At 46.9% G+C, this 23005-nt stretch overlaps 2 protein-coding genes across 2 annotated transcripts; one reads left to right on the plus strand and one right to left on the minus strand.

The window, feature by feature from the left end:
• The first annotated feature begins 10386 nt into the window (after positions 1–10386).
• On the plus strand, positions 10387–19065 carry LOC124649183. Its single transcript, XM_047188848.1, has 13 exons — positions 10387–10803; positions 11899–12048; positions 12159–12371; positions 12458–12547; positions 13474–13590; positions 13930–14199; positions 14290–14446; positions 14864–14941; positions 15577–15677; positions 16163–16333; positions 17669–17743; positions 18153–18248; positions 18330–19065. Exons 1-13 carry the CDS (start codon positions 10402–10404, stop codon positions 18675–18677), a joined length of 2268 nt encoding a protein of 755 aa, XP_047044804.1. The 5' UTR covers positions 10387–10401; the 3' UTR covers positions 18678–19065.
• Positions 19066–19170: 105 nt separating this feature from the next.
• Positions 19171–22031, minus strand: LOC124647319 (protein LAZ1 homolog 2-like). Its single transcript, XM_047187282.1, has 9 exons — positions 22004–22031; positions 21661–21839; positions 21483–21539; positions 21107–21215; positions 20577–20761; positions 20407–20495; positions 19943–20192; positions 19625–19864; positions 19171–19539 (listed from the first exon to the last, which is right to left on the minus strand). Exons 2-9 carry the CDS (start codon positions 21823–21825, stop codon positions 19171–19173), a joined length of 1464 nt encoding a protein of 487 aa, XP_047043238.1. The 5' UTR covers positions 21826–21839; positions 22004–22031.
• Positions 22032–23005: the final 974 nt, after the last annotated feature.

The following is a 23005-nucleotide window of genomic DNA, read 5'->3' on the forward strand; positions in this document are numbered from 1 at the left end:
CTGGGACGCGCTCACGAGGGTTGACCCGATGCTCCTGGAGGCATGTGACCCGCTGCATGCGCCTGCGGACCCCGACCCGGTCGCTTGCTGGCCGCTGCTGCGCTCTGGCTCCGACAGCGAGCTGCACGCGCTGGCCCTGGCGCCCCCTGTCGAGCTTGGAGTGACATCGCCCATCCAGGGCCTCTCTGCTCCACATGCGCACCTTGCATGCACGATGGGCCAGCCTGCCTTGCATGGCTTCCTGCAGTCTTCCCTGGGCCTGCTGGGGGTGGGCCGCGCGGATGATGCGGCCTTCTTTGAGGCGGTCGGCGCTTTTGGTGCCGCAGCTCCTCCGCCTGCCTCGGTAGTCGGCTTCCCCATCATCGACGACGTGGCCTGGCAGCTGCAGCGCCTTGACCTGGGCGGCGGTGGCCCTCTCGACAAGCTGTTCACCGCGCCGCCCCCGGCCATGCTTGCCACGCCCCCACCGGTCGTCCTCGGCGCGGACGCTTCTCCTTTGCCGTCTACCGTGGCTCGGCGCAGCGCCCGTATCGAGAAGCTGGCGCTTGGCTCCTCCACGGCCACGGAGCGCGCGCAGGCGCTTCTCGCCAAGCAGCTCCAGTTCATCGACAAGGTGCACGACTTCTCGCCCTAGGTGCGAGGCCGCTACGTCGACCGCTTCAAGTCGCCGCTTGGCCGGAAGATGGTCACCAAGCTTGCGCACTGCGTCGGGATCGGCTCTCGCGCCTCCGTTGCTCTGCCAGACGAGAACCTGCAGGCCTGCCTCAGTGCGGACGGGGCCGGTGCCTGAGCTCGTCGCCAGACCGCTCGCAGCCCTCTAGTTCCCCATGTTATGTTCCCATGTGTGTAGCGCGCCCTTTGCGGCAGCAGCCCCCTGTTTGGGCCCCCGTGTCCTGCCCTCGCCGAGCAGTGTGTCTAGGAGCTTGACGGAGCTCGAGGCCTTACCTAATCTTAGCTTGTACCGTCATGTTTATGCAACTGTTGCCTCTTGTGTGTCTTGTCCTCGCTTCGTTGGCCTCTTGGGAGGCCCTGGTTTCCCCGATGAGTAGCTTCTCCCTGCTTAGCTGGAACGTCCGCGGGCTCAATGACGCGGCCCGCCGCGCCGTTGTGTGCCGCCGACTCATCCAGCATCGTTGCGCTCTCGCTTGTCTCCAGGAGACCAAGCTTAGCAGCGTTTCCGACTCGGTCCGCCGCGAGATCGCGGGCCCCCACCTCGATGGGGCCCTCGACCTCTTTGCCACTGGCACGCGTGGTGGAGTTATGCTCCTGTGGGACTCATCCGTTTTCTCCGTCGAGGACGTGCACGTCTCTCGCTTTGCGATTACGGCAAAGGTCACCCCGGTGCTCGGGGGTGCGTCCTGGTCCATCACCACGGTCTATGGACCTACGGCCGACGCCGACAAGGTCCTTTTCCTTGATGAGCTTGTTAGGCTGCGTTCCTCCGTGGTTGGTCCCTGGCTGCTCATAGGTGATTTCAACCTCATCTACGAAGCGCGGGACAAAAACAACGGAAATCTCAACCGTGCTATGATGCGGCGCTTTCGCGACGCCCTGAATGCCTCCAAGCTTAAAGAGCTCAAGCTCTCGGGCAGACGCTTTACGTGGAGCAACGAGCAGGCGGCTCCCACCCTTGTCCGCCTGGACCGCGCGTTCTGCGACCCGGCTTGGGATGCGGCTTTCTCCGCGGTTCGGCTGCAGCCGCTGTCCTCCTCCCTTTCGGACCACTGCCCCCTCCTCCTCACGAGCGATGGAGTCGTTCGGAGATTCCCGAGGTTCCGCTTTGAGGCTTTCTGGCCACATGTCGACGGTTTCCATGAGGTAGTTCGGGCCTCCTGGGCCGCCCCCTCGCCTGCTACGGATGCGGTGGGCCGATTGTCTGCCAAGCTCCACAGGCTTGCCAAGGCGCTTCGCCGTTGGCACAAAACGCGGATTGGCGACACCTCGCTCCAGCTCCTGATGGCCGAGGATCTCATCTTCCAGTTGGACCGCGCCCAGGAGGAGCGTCCCCTGGACGATGATGAGCGCGAGCTGCGCCGCCTCCTTAAGTCCCGTGTCTTGGGGTTGGCGGTGATTGAGAGGATCAAGATGCGTCAGCGCTCCCGTGTGTGTTGGCTACGCGCGGGAGACGCAAACACTCGCTTCTTCCACCTCAAGGCAAATGAAAGACGGCGTAAGAACTTCATCCACACCCTCCTCCACGCCGACGGGGCGGCTACGGAGCAGCGCCATAAGCAGCAGGTTGCTCACTCCCATTTCTCCTCCCTTTTCGGCGCTGCCAGCTTGGAGCGGCTTGAGCTGAATTGGGAGGAGCTCGGGTTGCCGGCTGCGGACCTCTCGGATCTCGACGCCCCCTTCACGGAGGAGGAGGTCCTTGCCGCCCTCCGTCAGATGCCGAGCGATAAGGCGCCTGGCCCGGATGGTTTCAACGCGCTGTTCTTCAAGGCGTGCTGGCCCATTATCAAGGGCGATGTGTTGCTGGCCTTTCAGCAGTTGCACAACGCCAACCGGTCCAGCCTGTCCTGCATCAACTCCTCGCACATCGTCCTCATCCCGAAGACCGATAGCCCGGCTTCTCTCGCGGACTACCGGCCTATCAGCCTCATGCATGGCGTAGCCAAGCTCTTCATGAAGGTGTTGGTCGTCCGTCTGGCCAAGCGCATTGATGAGCTAATCGCTGAGGGCCAAAGCGCGTTCATCCGCGGCCGTAGCATCCAGGATAACTTCATCTACGTCCAGGGGGTAATCCGCCACTTCCACCGCGCCAGGAACCCCCTCGTCTTCCTCAAGCTCGACATCGCGCGGGCTTTTGACTCCGTGTCCTGGCCTTACCTGTTGGATATGCTGCGTGCCCGCGGTTTCAGCGACCGCTGGAGAGATTGGATCGCTATGATGCTCGCCACCTCCTCCTCTCGCGTTATCCTTAACGGAGAGGTAGGACCCCGCTTCCTGCACCGCCGCGGCCTCCGGCAGGGGGACCCCCTCTCCCCGCTGCTCTTCCTCTTGGCCATCGAGCCGCTGCACCGCCTTTTCGACATCGCCACGGTCGCCGGGCTCCTCTCGCCGTTGCGGGGCCGCAAGGCGCGCCTACGCTGCTCTCTCTACGCGGACGACGCCGCCGTCTTCCTCAACCCGGTTCGGGCCGAGATGGAGCATGTGCATGCCATTTTACAGCGCTTCGGACATGCTTCCGGGTTGCACGTCAATCTGGCAAAGAGCACTATCTACGGGATCCGCTGCCAGGATGTGGACCTTGCCTCGATCTCCTTGCCGCTTGGCGCGCCCGTGGGCTCCTTCCCCTGCCGCTACCTGGGCCTGCCCCTGAGTTTTCGCCGGCCGCGACGTGTCGACTTCCAGCCGCTGCTTGACAAGCTCGGCAGCCGTCTTGCCCGGTGGAAGCTTCGCCTCTTTTCGCACGCTGGTCGGCTGGCCCTCCTCAAGGCCGTCCTGTCCGCCCTCCCGACCTATCTCTTCTCCGCTTTCGCGCCTCCCGCGTGGCTTGTGAAAGCGGTTGACAGGATTCGTCGTGCTTGGCTCGGGCGGCCGATGTTACCCGCACGGGTGGACGCTGCAAGGTCGCCCGGGGCCGTGTTTGCCGACCACGGGACCTCGGAGGCCTCGGCGTCCTGGACCTTGCTCGCTTCAGCCGTGCGCTTCGGTTGCGATGGCTATGGCTGCAGCGTACGGAGCCGGAGCGTCCCTGGGTTGGCCTCCCGGTCCCATGCGACGATTCGGATAGAGACCTCTTTGCTGCGGCCACCACGGTCGACATCGGAGACGGTGCCTTAGCTAGTTTCTGGCACGACTCCTGGCTCTTTGGTGCTTCGCCTAGAGCCCTAGCCCCCGCCCTCTACAGCCTTTCCAGACGCAAACACCGCTGCGTTCGGGATGCCTTGCGGGGAGGGGCTTGGGTCCTAGACCTGCGCGCACGTGTCTCTGCCCACCTTCTGGAGTCCTTCGTGGCCCTTCGCGCCCTCATTGAGCTGGTCGTGCTGTCCCCGGACACGCGCGACAAGTTTACCTGGCGCTTCTCTCCGGATGGTCGCTACTCGGCCTCCTCCGCGTATCGCCTCCAGTTTGTGGGCTCCGTGCAGACAGCCTTCGTCCAGCTCATCTGGAAGCCCTGGGCCACTCCTCGCTGCCGCCTCTTTGCTTGGCTCTTTGTCCAGAACAGGCTTATGACGGCCGACAGGTTGCTGGCTCGTGGTTGGCCGAATGGGTACTTCTGTCCGCTCTGCATGCGGAACCTCGAGACCGCGACACACCTCTTCATCGAGTGCCCGTTCTCGCGGCAGGTTTGGGCTGGGGTGGCAGCCATCGCCACGGCTCCATCCCTCGATCCATCCTCCTGGGGGATCCACCACAGGTCCATCGATTGGATGGCTAGCCTGTCGGAGGGGCTGCCTTCCATGGAGGCTTCCCGTGTCCGCTCCTGGACGCTCCTGGTCCTCTGGCACCTATGGCTTGAGCGAAACGCCCGCGTCTTTTCAGCATCCCCCTCTCCGGTCCGTCCCTTGCTGGCTCGGATCTCTGACGAGGCGGCTGCTTGGGACTGGGCGGGCGCGAAGATCTCCGTAGCTCGCGAGTAGTCCGCTTTCTCTTTCGCGGTGGTGGACCCTTTCTCCACCTGGTTTGCTCGGCGCGGCGTCTGTGCCGCGGCCGAAGCCGTTGTAGTCCGGTTGTAACCTCTTCTTCTATTAATATATCGAGCAGCTCACCTGCCAAATTCTCAAAAAAAAAACAAATTGGTGCGGTGGTAGGGAGGACCGGAGGAGGGCCATGGCCTAGCCAGTCCGTAGGAGCGGCGGCAGCTAGACTGGGAGAAGGAGCTTGCGGTGGCGGCTAGACTGGGATTTGAGCGGGTTGAGTTTTTTTTTTTTTGACTACATGCATGATTTACCATAACATTAGGTGGTTTGTAGATCACTGATCTCGTGCTTTCCGCACGATGAGCGGGTTGACTTACTAGTGGATCCTCTTGCCACATTGGAATCGGTGGTTTCTGCCAGTGGGTTCCACTAGTCTGAATCAGTGTTAATTTGTTGCCAATTCGAGGTTAACACACATTGCAAGTTGTCCCACAAACTTAAAAGTGGTGTCTTTTTTTTTCTGAATTTTCAGTAAAAGTAGTGGTTTTATGCTAAGAAATCTACAACTGAGAAACAGAGGGAGCAGTTGGTTAAAGCATCTCTAACAGAGCCCGTAAAAGTGTGAACCAAAAATCGGTAGTTTAGTCTTATGAAAACATGTTTTCGGTTTTAAAAAGGGTTGGCATAGATCAGAGCCTGTAAATCAAACTTGTAAAACTGACTATTCTGTTTTACAGGTTCGGTTTGCCGACTCTGTTCCGCGACAACACCATCCAAACCCGTAAAACCATGACTTTTCACACAATCGACATATCAAAACACTAAAAGTACAAATAATTGATGCATAATTTATAGTTTTTACATGAAATCGTACATAGTTCACCATAAAAAGTTGCTGCAACTCGTCAACCAAATCAAAGGGACACCGGTCCGTCACCACCTCCTTCGTCACCACCTCCATTGGTAGCCAATGCACACTATTTGCTCCTTCACGAGCAAGCCTTCTTCTCTCCATGATCTCCACCGTGGCATCCTTCCACCATTCCATCTGTTGCTCACATCACCTAATTGTGGGATCAAGTGTGTACCCGATCGCCGCCGCTTACTGACGCTCCTCGCCGCGACCAGGCTGGCAACTTCGGCGGGGGTCGGCTCAGCTCCGCCCGCCCTGCAAGACACAACCGCCATGGGAGAGAGTGGCGGAAGCTGCGAGCTAGGCCCGGTGGCCAGCGTCGTCGAATCGAGACTCATCGCGCCGAGATCTGGCGGCGGTGTTGGAGAAAACGGTGATATCGCGTAGATCGGCGGCGACGACGGTTGGGCGCGTAGGGGAGGAGGTGAAATCTCCGTCGCGCACAAAGTAAGGGCTCGCGTTCAGTTCGTCCTGGGTCGAGTTGCGCTTTCGGGATGGGGCTGTAATTTTTTTTTCCAGGCTGGCCTCGTTTACGGTTACTGATCTGCGCCATTTCGCGAATCAAATCGTAAACTTGCGGTTAATTTACAGTTCTCGTTGTGCTCTTATACATTTGAAGAGGAGGAGATGTAAACTAGCCGTTACGGTCATGTCAAAGGCGAGGAACAACAAAACGGATGTGCGATGGTGATGTGCTGCCTACCCGTGGCCCGTTGGGTTTGCCATGCAACAACACATGCACAGATGCGAGGTGACGAGACGCGCCAGTGGACATGGGTCCCGCCAAGAGCTTGAGCACTATAAAATGGTTTACGCGTGTGGTCCATGGCACTCCTGCCGACGGTCTGCCGGGACGCGGGGTCGCTCTCGGCACGGACAGGAAGCGATGCCAATTGCCAGTCCAGGACTCCAGGGGCAGGGAAGAAGAGTCGTCCATCCACTCCACGCGCAGAGTCCGCGGGTATCCTCACCGCCCCAAGCCCGTTCGCCTGCTTGTCCAGCACGGCCATGGCGCCATTCCCATTTAGAAACGGCTAAACATCCTGCCACTTTTCATCAGCATCGCCCTAACGCAGACGTGAATTGGCAGCTTCTGTACCAATATCTATCTTCCGTTGTAACTTTGAAGCAAACCAAATCTTCAGTGAGCAGTAATAATTTTTCTGCAATCGATCCTGCCGTCAGCAATTTGGTGGAATATGACGATCCAAATCGCTTCTTAATCAACGAGTAATGCTCCTTCCGTGAGCAATTTGGTGAAATATTATTTCTGGCAATCCGGAACACATGCAAAAGATCAAACTATTTGTTTCTTTAGAAACCAGTTGTCATTAAGCCCTACTGCCCTACTCCACCCGGGTTTGGTTTATAAGGCCCACACGCATAGTAAAAAAATAATTAGTTATCAGTTTGATCAATAAAAAGCTGATTTAAACGTCACAATAATATTTTTAAATTTTTGAAAATTATAATTTAAACTGTCAAAAAATTCAGAAACAATATAATAAAATGTGATCTTGTTCTGAACTCTCTAATCGCTAATCGGATTTATGATTCCACATATAAACTATTTTCATTTTCTAGATATTGCAACCATGTCAATGTTATTAGCATGCGGCAAAATGGTCTGCACTGCAAGCATGCACCTCCTGTTTCTATAGGAAAAGTTTCCCAATTGAACGGCTCATCACAGTCAGAAAGAATACAAGAAAGAAAAGACAGAGATAGAAAGGAAAAGTAGGTGAGCATGAGCTTCAGATCGTTAATAATAATAACCAACTAGGCTAATGTATCAAATTTTTTTATGCAACTAACCTATTGCTTTTACTTTATTTTTTATTTTGGGGCGGCAAAAAATCTAAAAGAAACTGAGGAATGCATATTATGACATGTGAAATGATTGATAAAGCGATCTTATTGCTGACGTTGCATGTAGTTTATAGAATACACAAAAAAATAGTTCTACAATGGATTATCTCTTATTGCTATATGCATCAATTTATGTTTAAATGCTTTTAAAATAATAATATTACTGTTGCGTGGAGGGCTCTGGCGAGCTCGTGGAGCGCGGATCGCGGCCGGATCACGCGCGCGGCGCTGATTGCATGCGTTGTTTCCGTGCGAGGACCGTGGGGAGTTTGCTGAGCTGATTTCAAGTGTAAATGGTTTTATGTAAAATGGTCAACAGTTCAAAACTTTTCTCTCCCGCGCAGCTTTTTACGGGACAGAGGGAGTATTAAAAATAAACTAAACTACGTATTATCAAGATAAGTTATTTCGTACAAAAAAGGAACGTCTTATCTTTCTTATAAGAGGTCATCTCTTAGCTAAAAAAAGACACTTTTTTTAATGGCCAACATTTGAAACATGATCAGTTGCACCGTCCTTGATCCACAGACTCGTGGTTCCATCCCTTGGAAGTGGACTGCAAACGGCGAATACCTGTCGGCTTTTGGGTATAGGGGGTTTAGGGGTTTGCAGGGTTTTTTTTTTGAAAATGTGTTGCGTATTAATCAAGAAACAATGTAATTGTTATAATCTTCCAAGGCCGCTTTTGATGCGCAGGTCGGCACAACACCTTGTAAAATGCCACCACACAACACACTACGGCTTAACTGGCATAGACTAAGTGCTACTTTATTACATGATCTCATCACTTTAGAGATATTAACTTGTCGACCAGGAGGCTTCAATACACCGAATTCACTCGCGAGCAAACAAACTTCAGAACGGTTACCGCTAGTCTCTTTGAAGGAGACAATAATAGAAGCACAATCTATTTCAATTACCAAATTTGCAGTAGAGTTTCCAATTGCAAATTTTAGACACTCTCAAGCAGGCAATAGCTTCTCCCATGTCAACAGATTGACAATGATTAATAGTATCCCAGGCCTAAACTAGTACCATTCCATTGCTGTCAAGTAGAACTGCTCCCCATTATCCCTTCTTTTCTTCACTAATGACGCTTGCATCAACGTTACATTTTACCTATCCATCTGGGGGATTTTCCCAAGCTACATTCTTCTCTGAACTTACTTCACACGTCATGTTCTTTGTTCATATGTCTTGATCCAACTTTGCTTTTCCTTTCCTATCAACTTTGTAACTACTTTTCTCCAAGTTCTGCAAGGTAGCTAGATAATTCTGTAACTGATAGAATTTTGAATTGAGGCCTTACCATCGCCTAAGATAACATTATTTCTATGATGCCATGCCCTCCACCAAATAAACATCAGCTTATCGAGCAACATGTTTGATAAGAACCCACAAACAACAGCAAGCAAAAAAATAAACATCAGCTTGTCACTCATCTCTTGGTTCAGTTTATCTAGTATCACTAGTACCCACTTATTTCCTGTGTAAACCAGCTCCTTTTCGTGTGAAAGGTTCCAGAATTGATTCATTTCTTCTCTTGGTTTATAAGATCCGCATCATGCGGCATAAATTTATTTCTGACAATGTCTTCTTTTCAGGTTTGATCCTCTTGGTTTATAAGATCCGCAACTCTTCGTGGCCTTGATTTTGTTAGGTTTGCAGTAGATTCCTCTTTTAACAAAAAAAAGCAAGTTTTTTTTACATATTCTCCTCTTCTATATTAAAAGGTGGTGATTCTGGCGGTTGCTCAAATTTTATTTGGTTATTTCTCTCTTATCCATCTCGGCAATTATCTTGCATAGTGTTGCTACTGTATAACCACCTTATATGCCCTCAGCATTTCTCACTATCTTATTTTTTTGTTTCCAATGGATGTCCAGATCGCCAAATCCCAAGTGGCCAATCCTTGATGGCGTGAAAAGGAGTTTTTTTCTTTGTAAAATATAGTATAGACGCAGACGCTCACACATATGTACATACATTGGCGGGCCTTGCGGAGAATCCTTTGGGGGGGGGGGGGGGAGCTACAAAATAACATGAAAAATTACTTTGTAACACCAAATTATACGACATTAACATTGTACTCCCTCAGGCTCTAAATAATTGTCACAGGTTCAGGTTCATGAGCTTCGAAACCAACACTATTTCTTTTGAAAAAATAATCAATTTTTTTTTGTCTCCTCAACCATTGCCATCTCACTACATATTTAGAAAAGTATTTGTAAGTAAACCATATCATTACCTATGTTGAACTTTCACAATTTAGATGCCTAATTCAGAACCAGAAAATCAAAATTGACACAAAATTACCTTTGGAAATTTGGAGATCAGTACATGGAGGCTTGCGGTGAGGGAATTGAGAGTAGATCAGCAGTCCTGAAGATCGAATTTGGCAGTGCCCCTCTTGGTTGTTGTTGCTGCTGCTGTGCTGCACACCGCACGCCCGCACGGCGTGGCTTGCTGCTGAATGAGTTTTTAACCGTCCAACCACAGATTGATTCTCACGTCTGAATGAGTTTTTAAAACTGCATTTCTTGGTGGAGAGACATAGTCACATGCAATGGGTCGTTGTGCCATGTGATGTGCATCTTCCAGCAACGGAGATCTTGAGAAGAATGCACCTCTCTCCGGATCCCATGCAACATATCTTTGGAATTTGCTTTGACTCTGATTGAATCTAAGCGACCACTTGCTTCCCTTTTATAGAAGTTGCTCCATTATCTATGGTATGCATCGGATCCTTCCCGCAGAAACCGCGAAGACAGACCGAGACAGGGAGACAAATAACCGCCCACTCCACCCCAACCACACCGCAAGTTGACACAAACGGCCGCGTTACAATGACACCCACCCGGTGCTCTCACCTCCCCAGCAGCAACAGGCAACAGGCAACAGCTCATGGCGACTTGATTTCCCCACTTAAAACCACATCAAAAACAACAACAAACCCCCCTCCCACTTCCGCTTCCGCTTCCGCCCATAATCCCCTGCCATATCACTGCCCACGCATCCACCTCTGCTCCAGCCATGGAGGACGACTTCTCCCGCGCCGTCGAGGACGGCCTCAAGCTATCCAAGCGCCTGGTCCTCCCGGGCGGCGCCGCCGCGCCGCGCCCGCCGGCCGGGATGGACCGCTACGGCGCGCCGGAGCCCGCCTCGCTGCTGCCCGTCGCGCCCATGGCCTACGCCGTCGTCGCCGACCCCGCCGCCGTCGACAGCCCCGACGTGCCTAGCTACCAGCCGCACGTCTACGGCCGCCTCAACCCGCCCGCGCTCATGCCGCTCCAGATGCGCGACGTCGACCTGCGGGTCGACTGCGCCGCCGGATGCGACACCGCAGAGGTCACGCTGCGGGCGCGCTGGTGGGTGCACTGCATCACGCGAAGCAGGGACTGCGACTGCCGAATCGTCGTGCCCATGGGAGAGGAGGTACGTCATCCCCTATTCCCCTTCCACCCCCACCTTCGTCTCTCGAATTCTATGGTTGTTCTGCGCTCGATTGGAATTTCTTTCTGCCGTTGTTGATTTTGTTTGCCGTTACGCGCTGGACCGATTCCCAGCTCCGTGGCTGTGCTCCGCCCAATTTGGATTCATCTTATTCTTAGGTGGTGCTCATCGGGGCCCATGCTTGGCTGTACATAATCATTTGCTTTGCTTTGGACCGGGGTGCTCCATTTGCGCACATAGCACTATAGCAGCCACTTCTTTTGTCATCATACGCTAGTAACGTTTGTTGGCCGATGCTGTTATAGACGATTCCATCTGGAGTTCTTTGCTCCTGAGCGTAGCGCTCTGCCAGCAGAGAAGTGGGTTCCATCGTTGTTTTGGAAGCAAGCAACGCCACTTCCTTGCTTGCCAATCGTAGAGATAATAAGCAACAAGCAAGAAATATATTTCGTTTGGGCCAAGGAACGTAACCTGACTTGCAAAGGGATATATACCTGTGCCTCTGCACTTGTTTCCAGTAAATGCTTTACTTGGTATGCTTGGTACAGTCAGTGATGCTATTCCTACTCATTTCATTCTACTAGGACATACTACATTGTATTTTTTCCTTAGTTATTTACGCACAGTGTGCCCAAACACAACATGCTTCCCAGTTGTTATTTCGATAAATGTGAACTCAATCGCACAAAACTTTGCTTTTTCTGCGCATGTTTACTCAATCCTGTTAGCTTTCTCTTGTTCTGACAACTTACCTACATGATGTCAAAGCTCAGGTGTCTCACAACTTGAGAGCAGACCAAGGAAGTTTCATTTATATCTGCTTTTTGTATTGTACTATCCTGGTGTAGTAAAACTTACCTACATGATCTTTACAACAATGAAAGTGAACCTCTACATTTCTCTAGTAGATAGCGTGCATCGCAAATAGTCTAACTGATAACACCGTATGCATCTAATGAATCAGACATGTTCTTGCTATTCTCTTTTATGTGGCCATAATTCTGAATGCATATGTATGTATATCCAGAATATCAATAATTTTTGCAATGTAGTCTAAGACAATGATTTGGCTAGCAGGGTTCAATTCTAGGCGCTGAGGTTACTGTTGGGAAAAGATCGTTCAATACCCATGTAGTTGATGTAGATGATAACAGTGCTGTGAGGATCGCAAAAACTGAGGGCGGTGGTCTTCTAAAGCGCCAGTTTTTTTCATTGACAATACCAAAGGTACTTGTTTTATATCTACCATCAGTTTTCCAATCTTCTCGCTTGGCAAGATTCAAGCTTTCAGCAGTCGTATCTACCTTTGCTAAGTACTTTTTTTTCACTGCATCAAGGTTGTAGGAGGAGAAGACATTTTTGCCACAATTAGATGGTCGCAGAAGTTGACGTATGACAGTGGACAGTTTTCAGTTGACATTCCGTTTCGGTTTCCGCAATATGTGAACCCTTTGCCTAAATTGTTCACAAAAAAGGAGAAAATTCAGTTGAATGTGAATAGCGGTGTGAGTAAAGAGGTTATATTGCAGGGGACCAGCCATCCCTTGAAGGTAATCAACTCTTCATTACTTCTGTAAGACCGTTTCTCAACCTGTGTGATGTAATGGTTGCATGAGATGCTCTTTTGCATTTTCAGGAGAAAATTAGGCAGGGTGAGAAATTGTGTTTCTTGCATGAAGCAGTGGTTGAGAATTGGTCAATCAAAGACTTTACCTTTGCATATAATGTAAGTTATTCTCTGGAAATCTGTTTATTTAGTTGAGAATCGTACCTTCTCTTCAGTACTTTTAAAATGTCATGTTCAGTATGTTCACCGACCCTTCGTATGTGAATATTGCAGTGGTGTTACCTATTCAAATCATAAATTTATGAATACCTTGATATTAGTTGTTTAGTCATTAAATTCATTTTGTGGCAAGGGCAGAAGGCTTACTTAGCATGTACTTCAACTCCAAGGTCTGAGTGAATTGTATACAATTGGGATGCAGACAATAGATATACTTCAGTACAATTTGTTTCATATTACAGTTACGTGATAGCTATTCTTTGCTTGCTATCCAGTACTAGTGTAGTCGAGCATTGATCCTTTCCTTAGGTGATAGCCATTGGCATGCTACAAGCCTGCAACGAAGGAAAACATGGTTATCTTCCAACCAAACAACTAGAGGGAGTGGGCCACATCATTGCCATGTCAGTAGGCGAGACTGCAAGGTGACGTCTTTCCTGAGTGTGGCCTGTAGACAAAACTTCTGTCAGTGGATAGTGGGCCCTCTCCCGAATAATCGCATCCGCATCAGCTGAAACCAAATGTAAACTGAGGCTGAAATGGGGACAGCTCATTTGTTCAAGGGTCCCAAATTAAACCCGATTCAGATATTAGGGTCGACGATCAAACACTTTTCAAACTTAGACACTTTATTTGCATAGCTTTTGATTCAAATTTTAGATAAACGAAAGAATAGCTCTCCTGGCCTTTGCATCATGAGATACCCAAAGCCTCTAAACATTCTTACAAAAAATATAAATTTTGCCAAATGTCTAGGGAAAAGGCTACATAAATAGAAGATGGAAAATAAACAAACAATTACAGTTCAACTGCATGCTTGCAATGGAGATGAGTGTCATTACCTAATGTTTTGGTCATGTCTGTAGGTTTACTCAGGTGATGTGTCTGGTGGAATACTTGTGCAGCGCTCAACATTACGTGACTATGATGACAGAGATATGTTCTGCATTTTTCTTTTACCTGGAAATAAGCAGAATATGAAGGTAGTTCCTTTTACTTGGTTATTAGTCTTGTTACCTCGTTAATAAGTAATAAACTACATGTCAGTGTGGAAATTCAGTGATGCTTGAAGATAAACTTTAGTTATATATCTGTAATCAGTACTTTAAAGTTTGTACGGTACCATAATTATAAATAGTTCTAAGTTTCTCGTGATTTGTGTTCATTCTGTTTGTCAGACATGTTGATATTTATCTAACCCTGTTTCTTAAATATAAATAGTCCTAATGTCATTGATTCAACTGGAAGTAACTTTTTATCTGTTTTTATGTTTCATTGTATTTCTATGAATGGATATTTATCTCATTTGAATTATGTGATAGATCTTCAAAAAGGCAGTTGTGTTTATTGTTGATACAAGTGGAAGCATGCAAGGAAAGCCTATTGAGAATGTTAAGAATGCCATCTCAACTGCTCTCTCCGAGCTTGCGGAAGGAGATTACTTCAACATAGTAACATTTAATGATGAGCTTCATTCATTCTCATCGTGTTTGGAGAAAGTAAATGAGAAAGCAATAGAAAATGCAATCAACTGGATGAACTTAAATTTCGTTGCCCAGGGTGGCACTGACATCATGCATCCTTTGAGCGAGGTACAATATTGGGAAGATTATACCCGTTGACATTTTATATGTGATTGATGCCACCTTTGTTGCTGACATTACTCCCTTTTGTGGTGCAAGGCATTGGCGTTGCTATCAAACTCTCATGACACTCTTCCACAAATCTTTCTTGTGACTGATGGTTCAGTTGAGGATGAACGGAACATCTGCCACACGTTGAAGACCGAGCTTACAAATAGAGGGTCTATGTCCCCTCGAATTTCTACTTTTGGACTAGGTATAGCAAGTATAATTTTTCTTATTGAGAACTCAACAGATCACTCTTAAAATATATACTGAAATGAAATGTTAGTTGAATTTGTAGTGATCTATCATGTCTAAGGTGTTGTTTTGCATTGCAAAGTTTCAACACATAGAAAACATTATCAAATCTGATACACATTAGTACTTAGGGTATAACCATGTCAAGTTTTTCATTCTCATGCTGGAAATACTTTTAACTTTATCCTCTTATCCATTCTTATCTGTAAATGCTTTTGGATTACTCAAATGAGTGTAATGCAGTTCCGAATCTTATGAAGGGACTAAAGAGCAATGATAGCAGAGACATCAATATTTGATATTACCTAAATGATTATTAATATTACTCGGAGTAATTCCTAATACTTTTTACTTGCTCTTGGTAATATATTAGGTTCATACTGTAACCATTATTTCTTGCGGATGTTGGCATCAGTTGGCAAGGGGCATTATGATGCTGCATTTGATACAGGTACTAACATATGCCCCACCCCCTTTAATCCTCGACTGGCCAGTGTTTTGTTCTACCCACTGTTTTTGGAACTTAAAAAATCTGCATTATGCTCTAATGATCCAATTTTGGCATGTCCCTGCAGGAAATTTTTAGTCTTCCTTACACAGGTTTTTGGTTTATTAACTGTGGACCTTGTGGGTGTCCTCTGCTTGTACATATTTTTATTTTGTTAGTAAAATCATTTTCAGTGGGCGCTTCTCCACTGTTCTGGTCACAAGAAAAATAAAGTAAAAACATGACTCCCATATTATAATCTTTAGTCCTTCTCTACAGGAAAAAACCTACTATACAAGCTTATTGCCCAATTGACAAAGAATAATAATAATAATTCTTGCTGAGAAGAGAGGATAATTTGCTGCAGATGGAATCATATGATTTAGTAAATTTATAAATTAGTTCTATGGCTTTTATATACTAGAAGTTTTGACTTCTGTTCTTTCTATTTTATCCAGTAACTCTTGTGGTAGAACAAAATTCAGTAATTTTAAGTGTGTATAAATGTCTTGGCTGTACAAGAATATGCAGGATTTTGTCCAAGGTCCAAGGCAATACTTTGCAAAACTGAAGTTTTTCATTCTGATTTGTTACACCAGGATCAATTGAGGGTCGAATGCTTCAATGGTTCCAGAAAGCTTCAACCACAATCGTGACAAATATTTCAATTGATACCACAAAGGATATTCAAGAATTTGAAGTGAGTTCATTGCTAGCTAACCTGTCAGGCTGTCACCTTTTAGCTGTCACGAAAAAGCAACATGTGACCTTCATATTAATTATTAATCATGTGGTGACATATTGCATGTACTCTTAATAAAACTCTTCATAATAAGTTGTGTGTAAATGCTGAGTAGATGATCTCCATAGCTTAGCATCCTTGTCAAAAAAAAAAAAAATCTTTTCCAAAAAATGCAGGGGGAAATAGGGAGAGCTAGAGAGCATAAAGTGCTTTGGCGTTTTGGGGTAGTTAACTGACTGGTCCTTTTGGGAGCACTTAACAGCATGTTGCATCTTTAATTTTCTGGAATAAATACCCACCTGGGTTTGCCCACTTTCTTCCTATAGAATAGAAAGGTCTGGATAGTTGGTACGTGGTACTTGATGCCCTTTTATCTTTCTTTTTTCATATGAGCATTACTAGATTCTCAATGTCTCTTAAAACCAAACTTTTTTCCCATTCAGGTGGATTGTGAATATATTCCTGACTTGTCAGCAAAATATCCATTATTTGTATCTGGAAGATTCAAAGGTGAACTCCCGGAGACTCTTTACGCTAAGGGCTATTTGTCTGACATGAATGAAATATCGATTGAATTGAAGGTCCAACATATAAAGGATATACCTCTTGACAAAGTAAGATTCTCACACCTCCTTGTATTTCTACTCAAGGGAATTCTGTTGTTACTTAAGAGGTAGTAGAGGAACTGTTGTGTTGATTGCATATGCAATCTAAGGCGGTTTCTTGACCCCAGCGGCGGACATGTTAACCAGATACAGTGATAGCACATCAGCTTACCTAAATGACAAAAATTCTGGGACATCTCTGGACGTTTTTACTGTTCATGGATTGAATGGCATGGCAGTTAATTAAACAAAATAAGCAATCTTTAGCTTGTAATTTTGCTCCACTTCATGCACACAGACCGTTGTTTATCCTGGCACAGTGACCGCATACAAGGAAAGCATGACAAAACATGTCTGTTAGAATTGTTTTGAAGTCGACTAAGGGCCTTTTTGGTTCATAGCCACAATTTGCCAAGCCAAAGTTTGGCAGCCATAGTTTATTTGGCATGTGTTTGATTTTTGCCACACTTTGGCTTGCCACACTTTATTGCATGTATGGTCCACTTGTCATAGACTCAACTTTTTTGCCAACTTTTGCCAAAGTTTGGCTTCAATATTTTAAGCCACACTTTTGCTAACCACATTTTAGCCTGGCGAATTGTGGCTAGGAACCAAACAGGCCATAAGTGTCCACTATCATTCACCTAGACGGGGTTTCTTACTTGACTCTGCTAGCAGATGAAGTTGAGTGACTCGTCGACTTTTGACCAGCTACCTCCGACTAGTAGTCGAGCAATTGGTTAGGAACCCTAAAATTGCCCAACTCAGCTAGATGTATATTTCCAACTAAAAGAAGTTGTAGACAACACTCATTGACTTGAAAACGTCCTGCCAGCCTGAATTCCCTGACTAGTGGTCCTGAATGGTGGTTGCATAGTGTAGGTTTTGGGGCAAATTTCTAGACGGGATTGTCCCTTAAACCTCCACACCCTCTTATATATAGCTCAACTTAGGCTTACATCTTAACGTGTACACTAGTATATTCTAGACTCTGCCAGGACACTAACTCAAACTCCCAACACTTTACTAGAATACTTTAGCTACACTAACTCGTACTCCAACAAATGGTCGCTGATAGTCAGACTGGTCACTTGGATGGTAGGGTGGTGATCTGGCTCTGCTGGTCGACTTGAAACATTATCAAGTAGCATATAAGAATTTAGAACAATAGTTGCCTTCCAAGATTACAGAGCCAATTGAGCCCAACGTGTACTCTAATTGTTGTGTGTTGAATATTAAACTCGTGGCATTGTGGCTGATGGTAGTAGGTGGGAATTTTTTTTTTTTTTTGACATAGCCTACTACATGAAAGATTTTTCATTCCATTTTATTCTCAAACTTCAGGTGTTGGCAAAGCAACAGATGGATCTTCTAACAGCAAAAGCATGGCTTTCTGAAAACAAGCAATTGGAGCAGAAGGTAACATATTATGCTCTTGTTAGTGCCTGATTAGATCTGATTCTGGTTTCAAATTCTGTAATTAAGCTCTGCATGCTGGGTATTACCTTGGCACTGTTCAAGTGGTGAGTTTAGGGCACTCCCTGTTACTGAGCTGGCCTGTATCTCAAGATTATACATAGTTAATAAGTGATGATGTAAATTTATGGTCAAACTTGTTCACTCTATACCTATGTCTTCCAGATACCATATTGTTGAACAGACGAAGTATGATAACTCTTTCCTTGTCTGTTCCTGTTTCATTCTTGTCATGGTGTAACATGCAATTGCCATCATAACATGCCAGAAGCTTAGAGTTGGAATATTCACCCTACTGAATAATATTGTATCTGAAATCTGATCCTACACCCGCATTTATTTGAATAAACAGGTGGCCAAATTAAGCATACAAAATGGCATTCCTTCGGAATACACAAGGACAGTCCTACTTCAAACCGTCATGGAGAAAATAGACCCAGCTGAACAGGTATGATTCAGTGGATTATACATTCTGTTGTCATAAAGGAAGTCCAGAGGGTATCTGATTAAACTTGTTGTATTCATGCAGGTAAAGCAGAAACCAAAGAAACAAAGCATCCCGGATCAGCCTTCAGCCACACCGCTCCATGGCTTGACACTCGGTTTCGGCAATGTGGCGGCGACAACGGAGAACCTGACCTCAGGATTCGGGGACACAAAGGCACCAGAGAAATTCGAGATGTTTGGGAAGGCTGTCGGCGGCTGCTGCAGCCGCGCTTGCGACTGCTGCTGCTGCATGTGCTTCATCAACACGTGCAGCAAGATGAACGACCAATGCGCCATCGTCCTGGTGCAGATCTGCGCTGCCCTCTCGTTCCTCGGGTGTTTCGAGTGCTGCTCGCAGCTGTGCTGCGGCGGCGGTGGCGGGTCAGATTGACGGCCGGAGACCGGTGTGACTGTGTGCTGCCCGGTAGTGTGCATAGTATTACTGTACAGGATGTACATCACATATTTATATAGCTTGATCGGAAAGCCTCCCTTGTCGATATCGGGCAGAAATAAACCATCAGATTTCAGAATCATCAGATGGACTTGCGATGTAATACCAGCTAGTGAATTGAAGAGGAATGACTAATATTCTAACAAGAGTGGAGTGTGTAAGTGTAGAGAACTCGGAAACCCATTTGTGCATGCAATTGGAGTGAATTGCACATAATGGGGTGTCTATTTATAACACGGAAAGTGGAAAAATTTATGCCACATGCATGTAAGAACAAAACTGTATGTTATACTCGTATGCATGTACTAGTTTTTCAGCTTTGTCATTTTGAAGTTAGCACCATCATTCCTTTTGACGTAAAAGTTTCAGGTTTACATTTCAGAGCATGCTGTGCATCTACATCATTATCTTGTTGATTTACATTTTCTTGTTACCTCTTACTATCTTCTATTCTTTCAACTTCAACCTCTGCATCAACTACCACAGATTTACCACCATCGTTGTTCTCTTGTACTGTTTTTTCAACTTCTACATCTGCGTCAACCACAACAGATTCACAACCACCGCTGTTGTCTTGCACCTTTTTTTCAACTTCGATCTCTGCATCAATAGCAACAGGTTCACCATCAACCACATTCTTTGTGACGTGCTCCTCCACCTCAACGTCAGGATTTTTCTTGTCTCCTGGCTTCAGCGAGACGTGATGGAAGGTCTCTTGGATCTTCCCAACGCCTTTCTCAACACCTTTCTCCACGGGTTCCATTGCCTGTGAGATGGTTAAGGCCACATCCTTGACAACCTACGGAGGAAGCCAGTAATCTGTCAGAAATACAGAACCTAGGCTCTACCATATACTGAAATTCTGATGGATGTCAGCAGTTTACATGTTGGCCACCACCAAGAACGACATCCTGAACGCTCTCTTTGATGCTTGTTCCTGGAGTTTTGACATGGGTCTCTTTCTGCCCAACAGTGGCCGGCGCCCCATTGTTGCTGTCACCGACATCCACCTTCAACTCCATCTTACTTTCATGACGGCTGAACTCTCCATGCTCCGGCAATGGGATGCGCTTGTATGGCTCCACGCCGAAGACAAATGCATGAGCGATGGCAGCAATAGCCATCTAAGAAAAGGAATTGCGTTTTACTGCAGTAACAAAGGACAAAGAATAGTTCAATGAAATTACAAGATGCCTATTTACCTCAACGCAAATCAGGAAGTCCTGTATTCCATTTTGCACCTTGTCTTCCGTTGGCAGAAGACCCGTATGGCAGATGATTGTGATTCCGATTCCCTGCCACCAAGTGGCGAATACAATGGCCTTGAAGCTTATGAACTTGGCTAGTGGCCTTATTGCCTGTAGCCTTTCATGTGTAGCATTGTAAAATTTAACCAGACAATACAGCGCCCATGTCTGGCTGAAATTTATGACAACAGCAATGTAAGGGTATCTGCATTACAGAGCATCAGTTGCTTTAGTGAATTATGAGTTACTACAGTTACACTCATTTTTATTTAAAGTACTTATGTCCGCGCATCAGTGGCTCCAAGGTTCTCTAATGTGTAAAGGAACTCTGCTCAGATCAGTTGCCTTCCACTCTCATGTAACTTTAGATATCTTGCCATTTTAGACAACAAAAGGAGAGAAAGATATGGGATAGTTACCCATAGTACCACTTGAATTCACCATCTCCATATGCTCCAAAAAGCTCCAAGATGAATGCCAAGAAAGAGCAGAATGTCTTCAGAATCATCTGAAATAATGTTAAGGAAGGACAGATCATACACATAGTAATTGGGCAGTTTCAGATGAGAACATTACTAAATGTACTTACATATTGCACAAGACCGAATTTTATTATTGTGTACAACCTCTCTCCCAGTGCATTAGGATCCCGAAAGAAGTTACGTGTTGTACTTCTTTTATGGTCTTTTGCCTTCTCTTGCCTGTCGAGCAATTGCTCACTTAGCTCTTCCATTCTTTTGTTTTCAAGCAACCCAACCACCTGTCGTTCTCCCCCTGAAGTAGTCCAGCTTTCAGTTTACCATGTTCTTAACACAGCAAGCCAGTAAGGCATCATGAATTTTGGACAATGGAACCAGAGAGGTGCTGCAGGGGGGAATTAAATTGATGGATGTATTCTCTTTTTTTTGGCGGGGAAATTTATGAATGTATTCAATTAGCAAAAATTAGCTCCATCACATTGTAAACATGTATGAATATGAATATAGCATCCCATGTGAGGACCAGAAGTGCAGCCTATTAGCACGATCTCCAACTCTCAATACTGTTACCCTGTTAATTATTCAATTATGCAAATTCAAAATGATGTTCATTCCAGTGGGCATATGCAAGTAAGCTTACCCAGGCATGCAACCAAGTATCGTCCGAAGGAATACAAAGCAAATGCTTCATAACAATTCCTCAAAATATCACAAGCCAAGGAGAGTTCCGAATGCCACAGCGAAATAACCTGGAAAAAAACCAAATATGAGAAGGGTAGTATCGAGCTAGTTCCAAAACTTTGTGATACAAGCAACCATGATACCACGGGTCTTCACAAATAGTTAATGATTCCATACAACCATTCTTTCTTACCACTAACAACATTTTGATAAACAACTTTACAGCCATTTAACATACATTTGGCAGCATTCGACTATTCAAACTCCCTCAGAGAAGTAACAGTTTTTGCATATCTAGTGCTGGTGGCATTCTACAAGTTTGTGCTTGAACTTACAGATTCAGATGCGTAGACAGGCACCATAAACAGGACAGCTATGATCCACTTCTGCTCCTGCAGAATTATGAGCAGGATAAATTTGGTCAATCTATAAAATATTGGCTACACTGGAAACATTTCGTCCCCCAACATAAACAGGCGGAATTGTGAGATGAGGTGAACACGCCACACTCACCGCAGGATTGCTGTATGATCTGAGGTGTTTGAGTATGAGCCAGAGTGAGATGAGGAGGGCGACAAGCGCGAACACGGCTCCGATGATCACCGCAGGGGTGTGGAGGTGCCTGTAGAACCCCTGGAAGCTAGAGGACTGATTAGATGCCATGAGTTCATCCCACATGCATGTACTGATCCCTGCAGGAAATTTAAATTGATCAGTCACTCTTCTCAGACGGAGAATTTCGTTGTCGAAGCTATTGAAGAAGTTCAAAGGCGAAATTGACTGATTCGCGAATGCATCCAAGCCGACAAAAATGGAAAACAAAAAATGAGTGGGAATGAAAATGTATTGCAGTAACCTGTCAACTTCTTGCTCAAAGATTTGGCTGTTCTGATCTCTGATGTCTTGGAACGGCACTTGGAGAGGGGGAGTAGAGAAGAAACCCAATCCTGTTGAGAGCCGCGACCGAAGAAGAATGGGCATGGAAGCGATGGGATCTAGTCATGGGGTCTGCCGACACGTGTGCAGGCAGTCTTTCTACGTGGCGAGCATTCCGCTGTTCCCGAGGGCACAAGGCTTTGGCTACCAGAGACGTGCTGCGACACAGAGATTCTTACCAGCACTCTATGCAATTGGAGAGGAGTAATTCGTGGAGTTGGGCACATCACATGTAAAAAGTCTCTGGACTGTTGGGGCCAGCTCCGGCCGTTGACCGCTCCCGTCATCACGCCGTCGGGCTATGGGGCCCTGCGGCTGCGGGTTCGCCGTCCCCGTGAAGTCGGAAGAGGAGGATCACGATCGACGATTTGCCTGGAGGCTGGAGGGCGGCGGCGGCAGTGGCGCTTCACGGAGACTCGGCCGCGGTCTCCGGAAACGTTTTTTTTTTTTCTGACGCTGGAAATAGAACTTCTATTAACCAGAAAGAACAGCATTATCGCTGTCTACAAGAACTTGGGCAAAGGCTGGAGCATATCCCGGCCATACGGCTTGGGGATCATACACCATCTTTGCCCCATGCATCGCCAAAGCGTTTGCAACTTTATTACAAGCCCTTGGGGTGAAAGAGAACGAAATACTTTTAAATTTAGCTGAAGAAAAAGCTCTAATCTCCTTAAACAGAATCCCATTAATTGAGAGGTCAAGATCAGCGGTAGTGGCAGCCTTGATTAGCATAGCAGCATCAGCTTCCACCTCCACATCCTCAATCCCCCAATCAGACAACAGCTTAATGGCCTTCAAACAAGCAACAGCTTCAGTATAAAGGGCATCATTTGCCTTCTCAATCTTCCCCGCAGCCGAGCCCAGCACTTGCCCTCTATGATCACGCAGCACAAAACCCCAGCCGCCCATTCTTTTTTTT

The sequence above is a fragment of the Lolium rigidum genome, chromosome 4 (assembly GCF_022539505.1).
Source record: "Lolium rigidum isolate FL_2022 chromosome 4, APGP_CSIRO_Lrig_0.1, whole genome shotgun sequence".
Lineage (NCBI taxonomy): Eukaryota > Viridiplantae > Streptophyta > Magnoliopsida > Poales > Poaceae > Lolium > Lolium rigidum.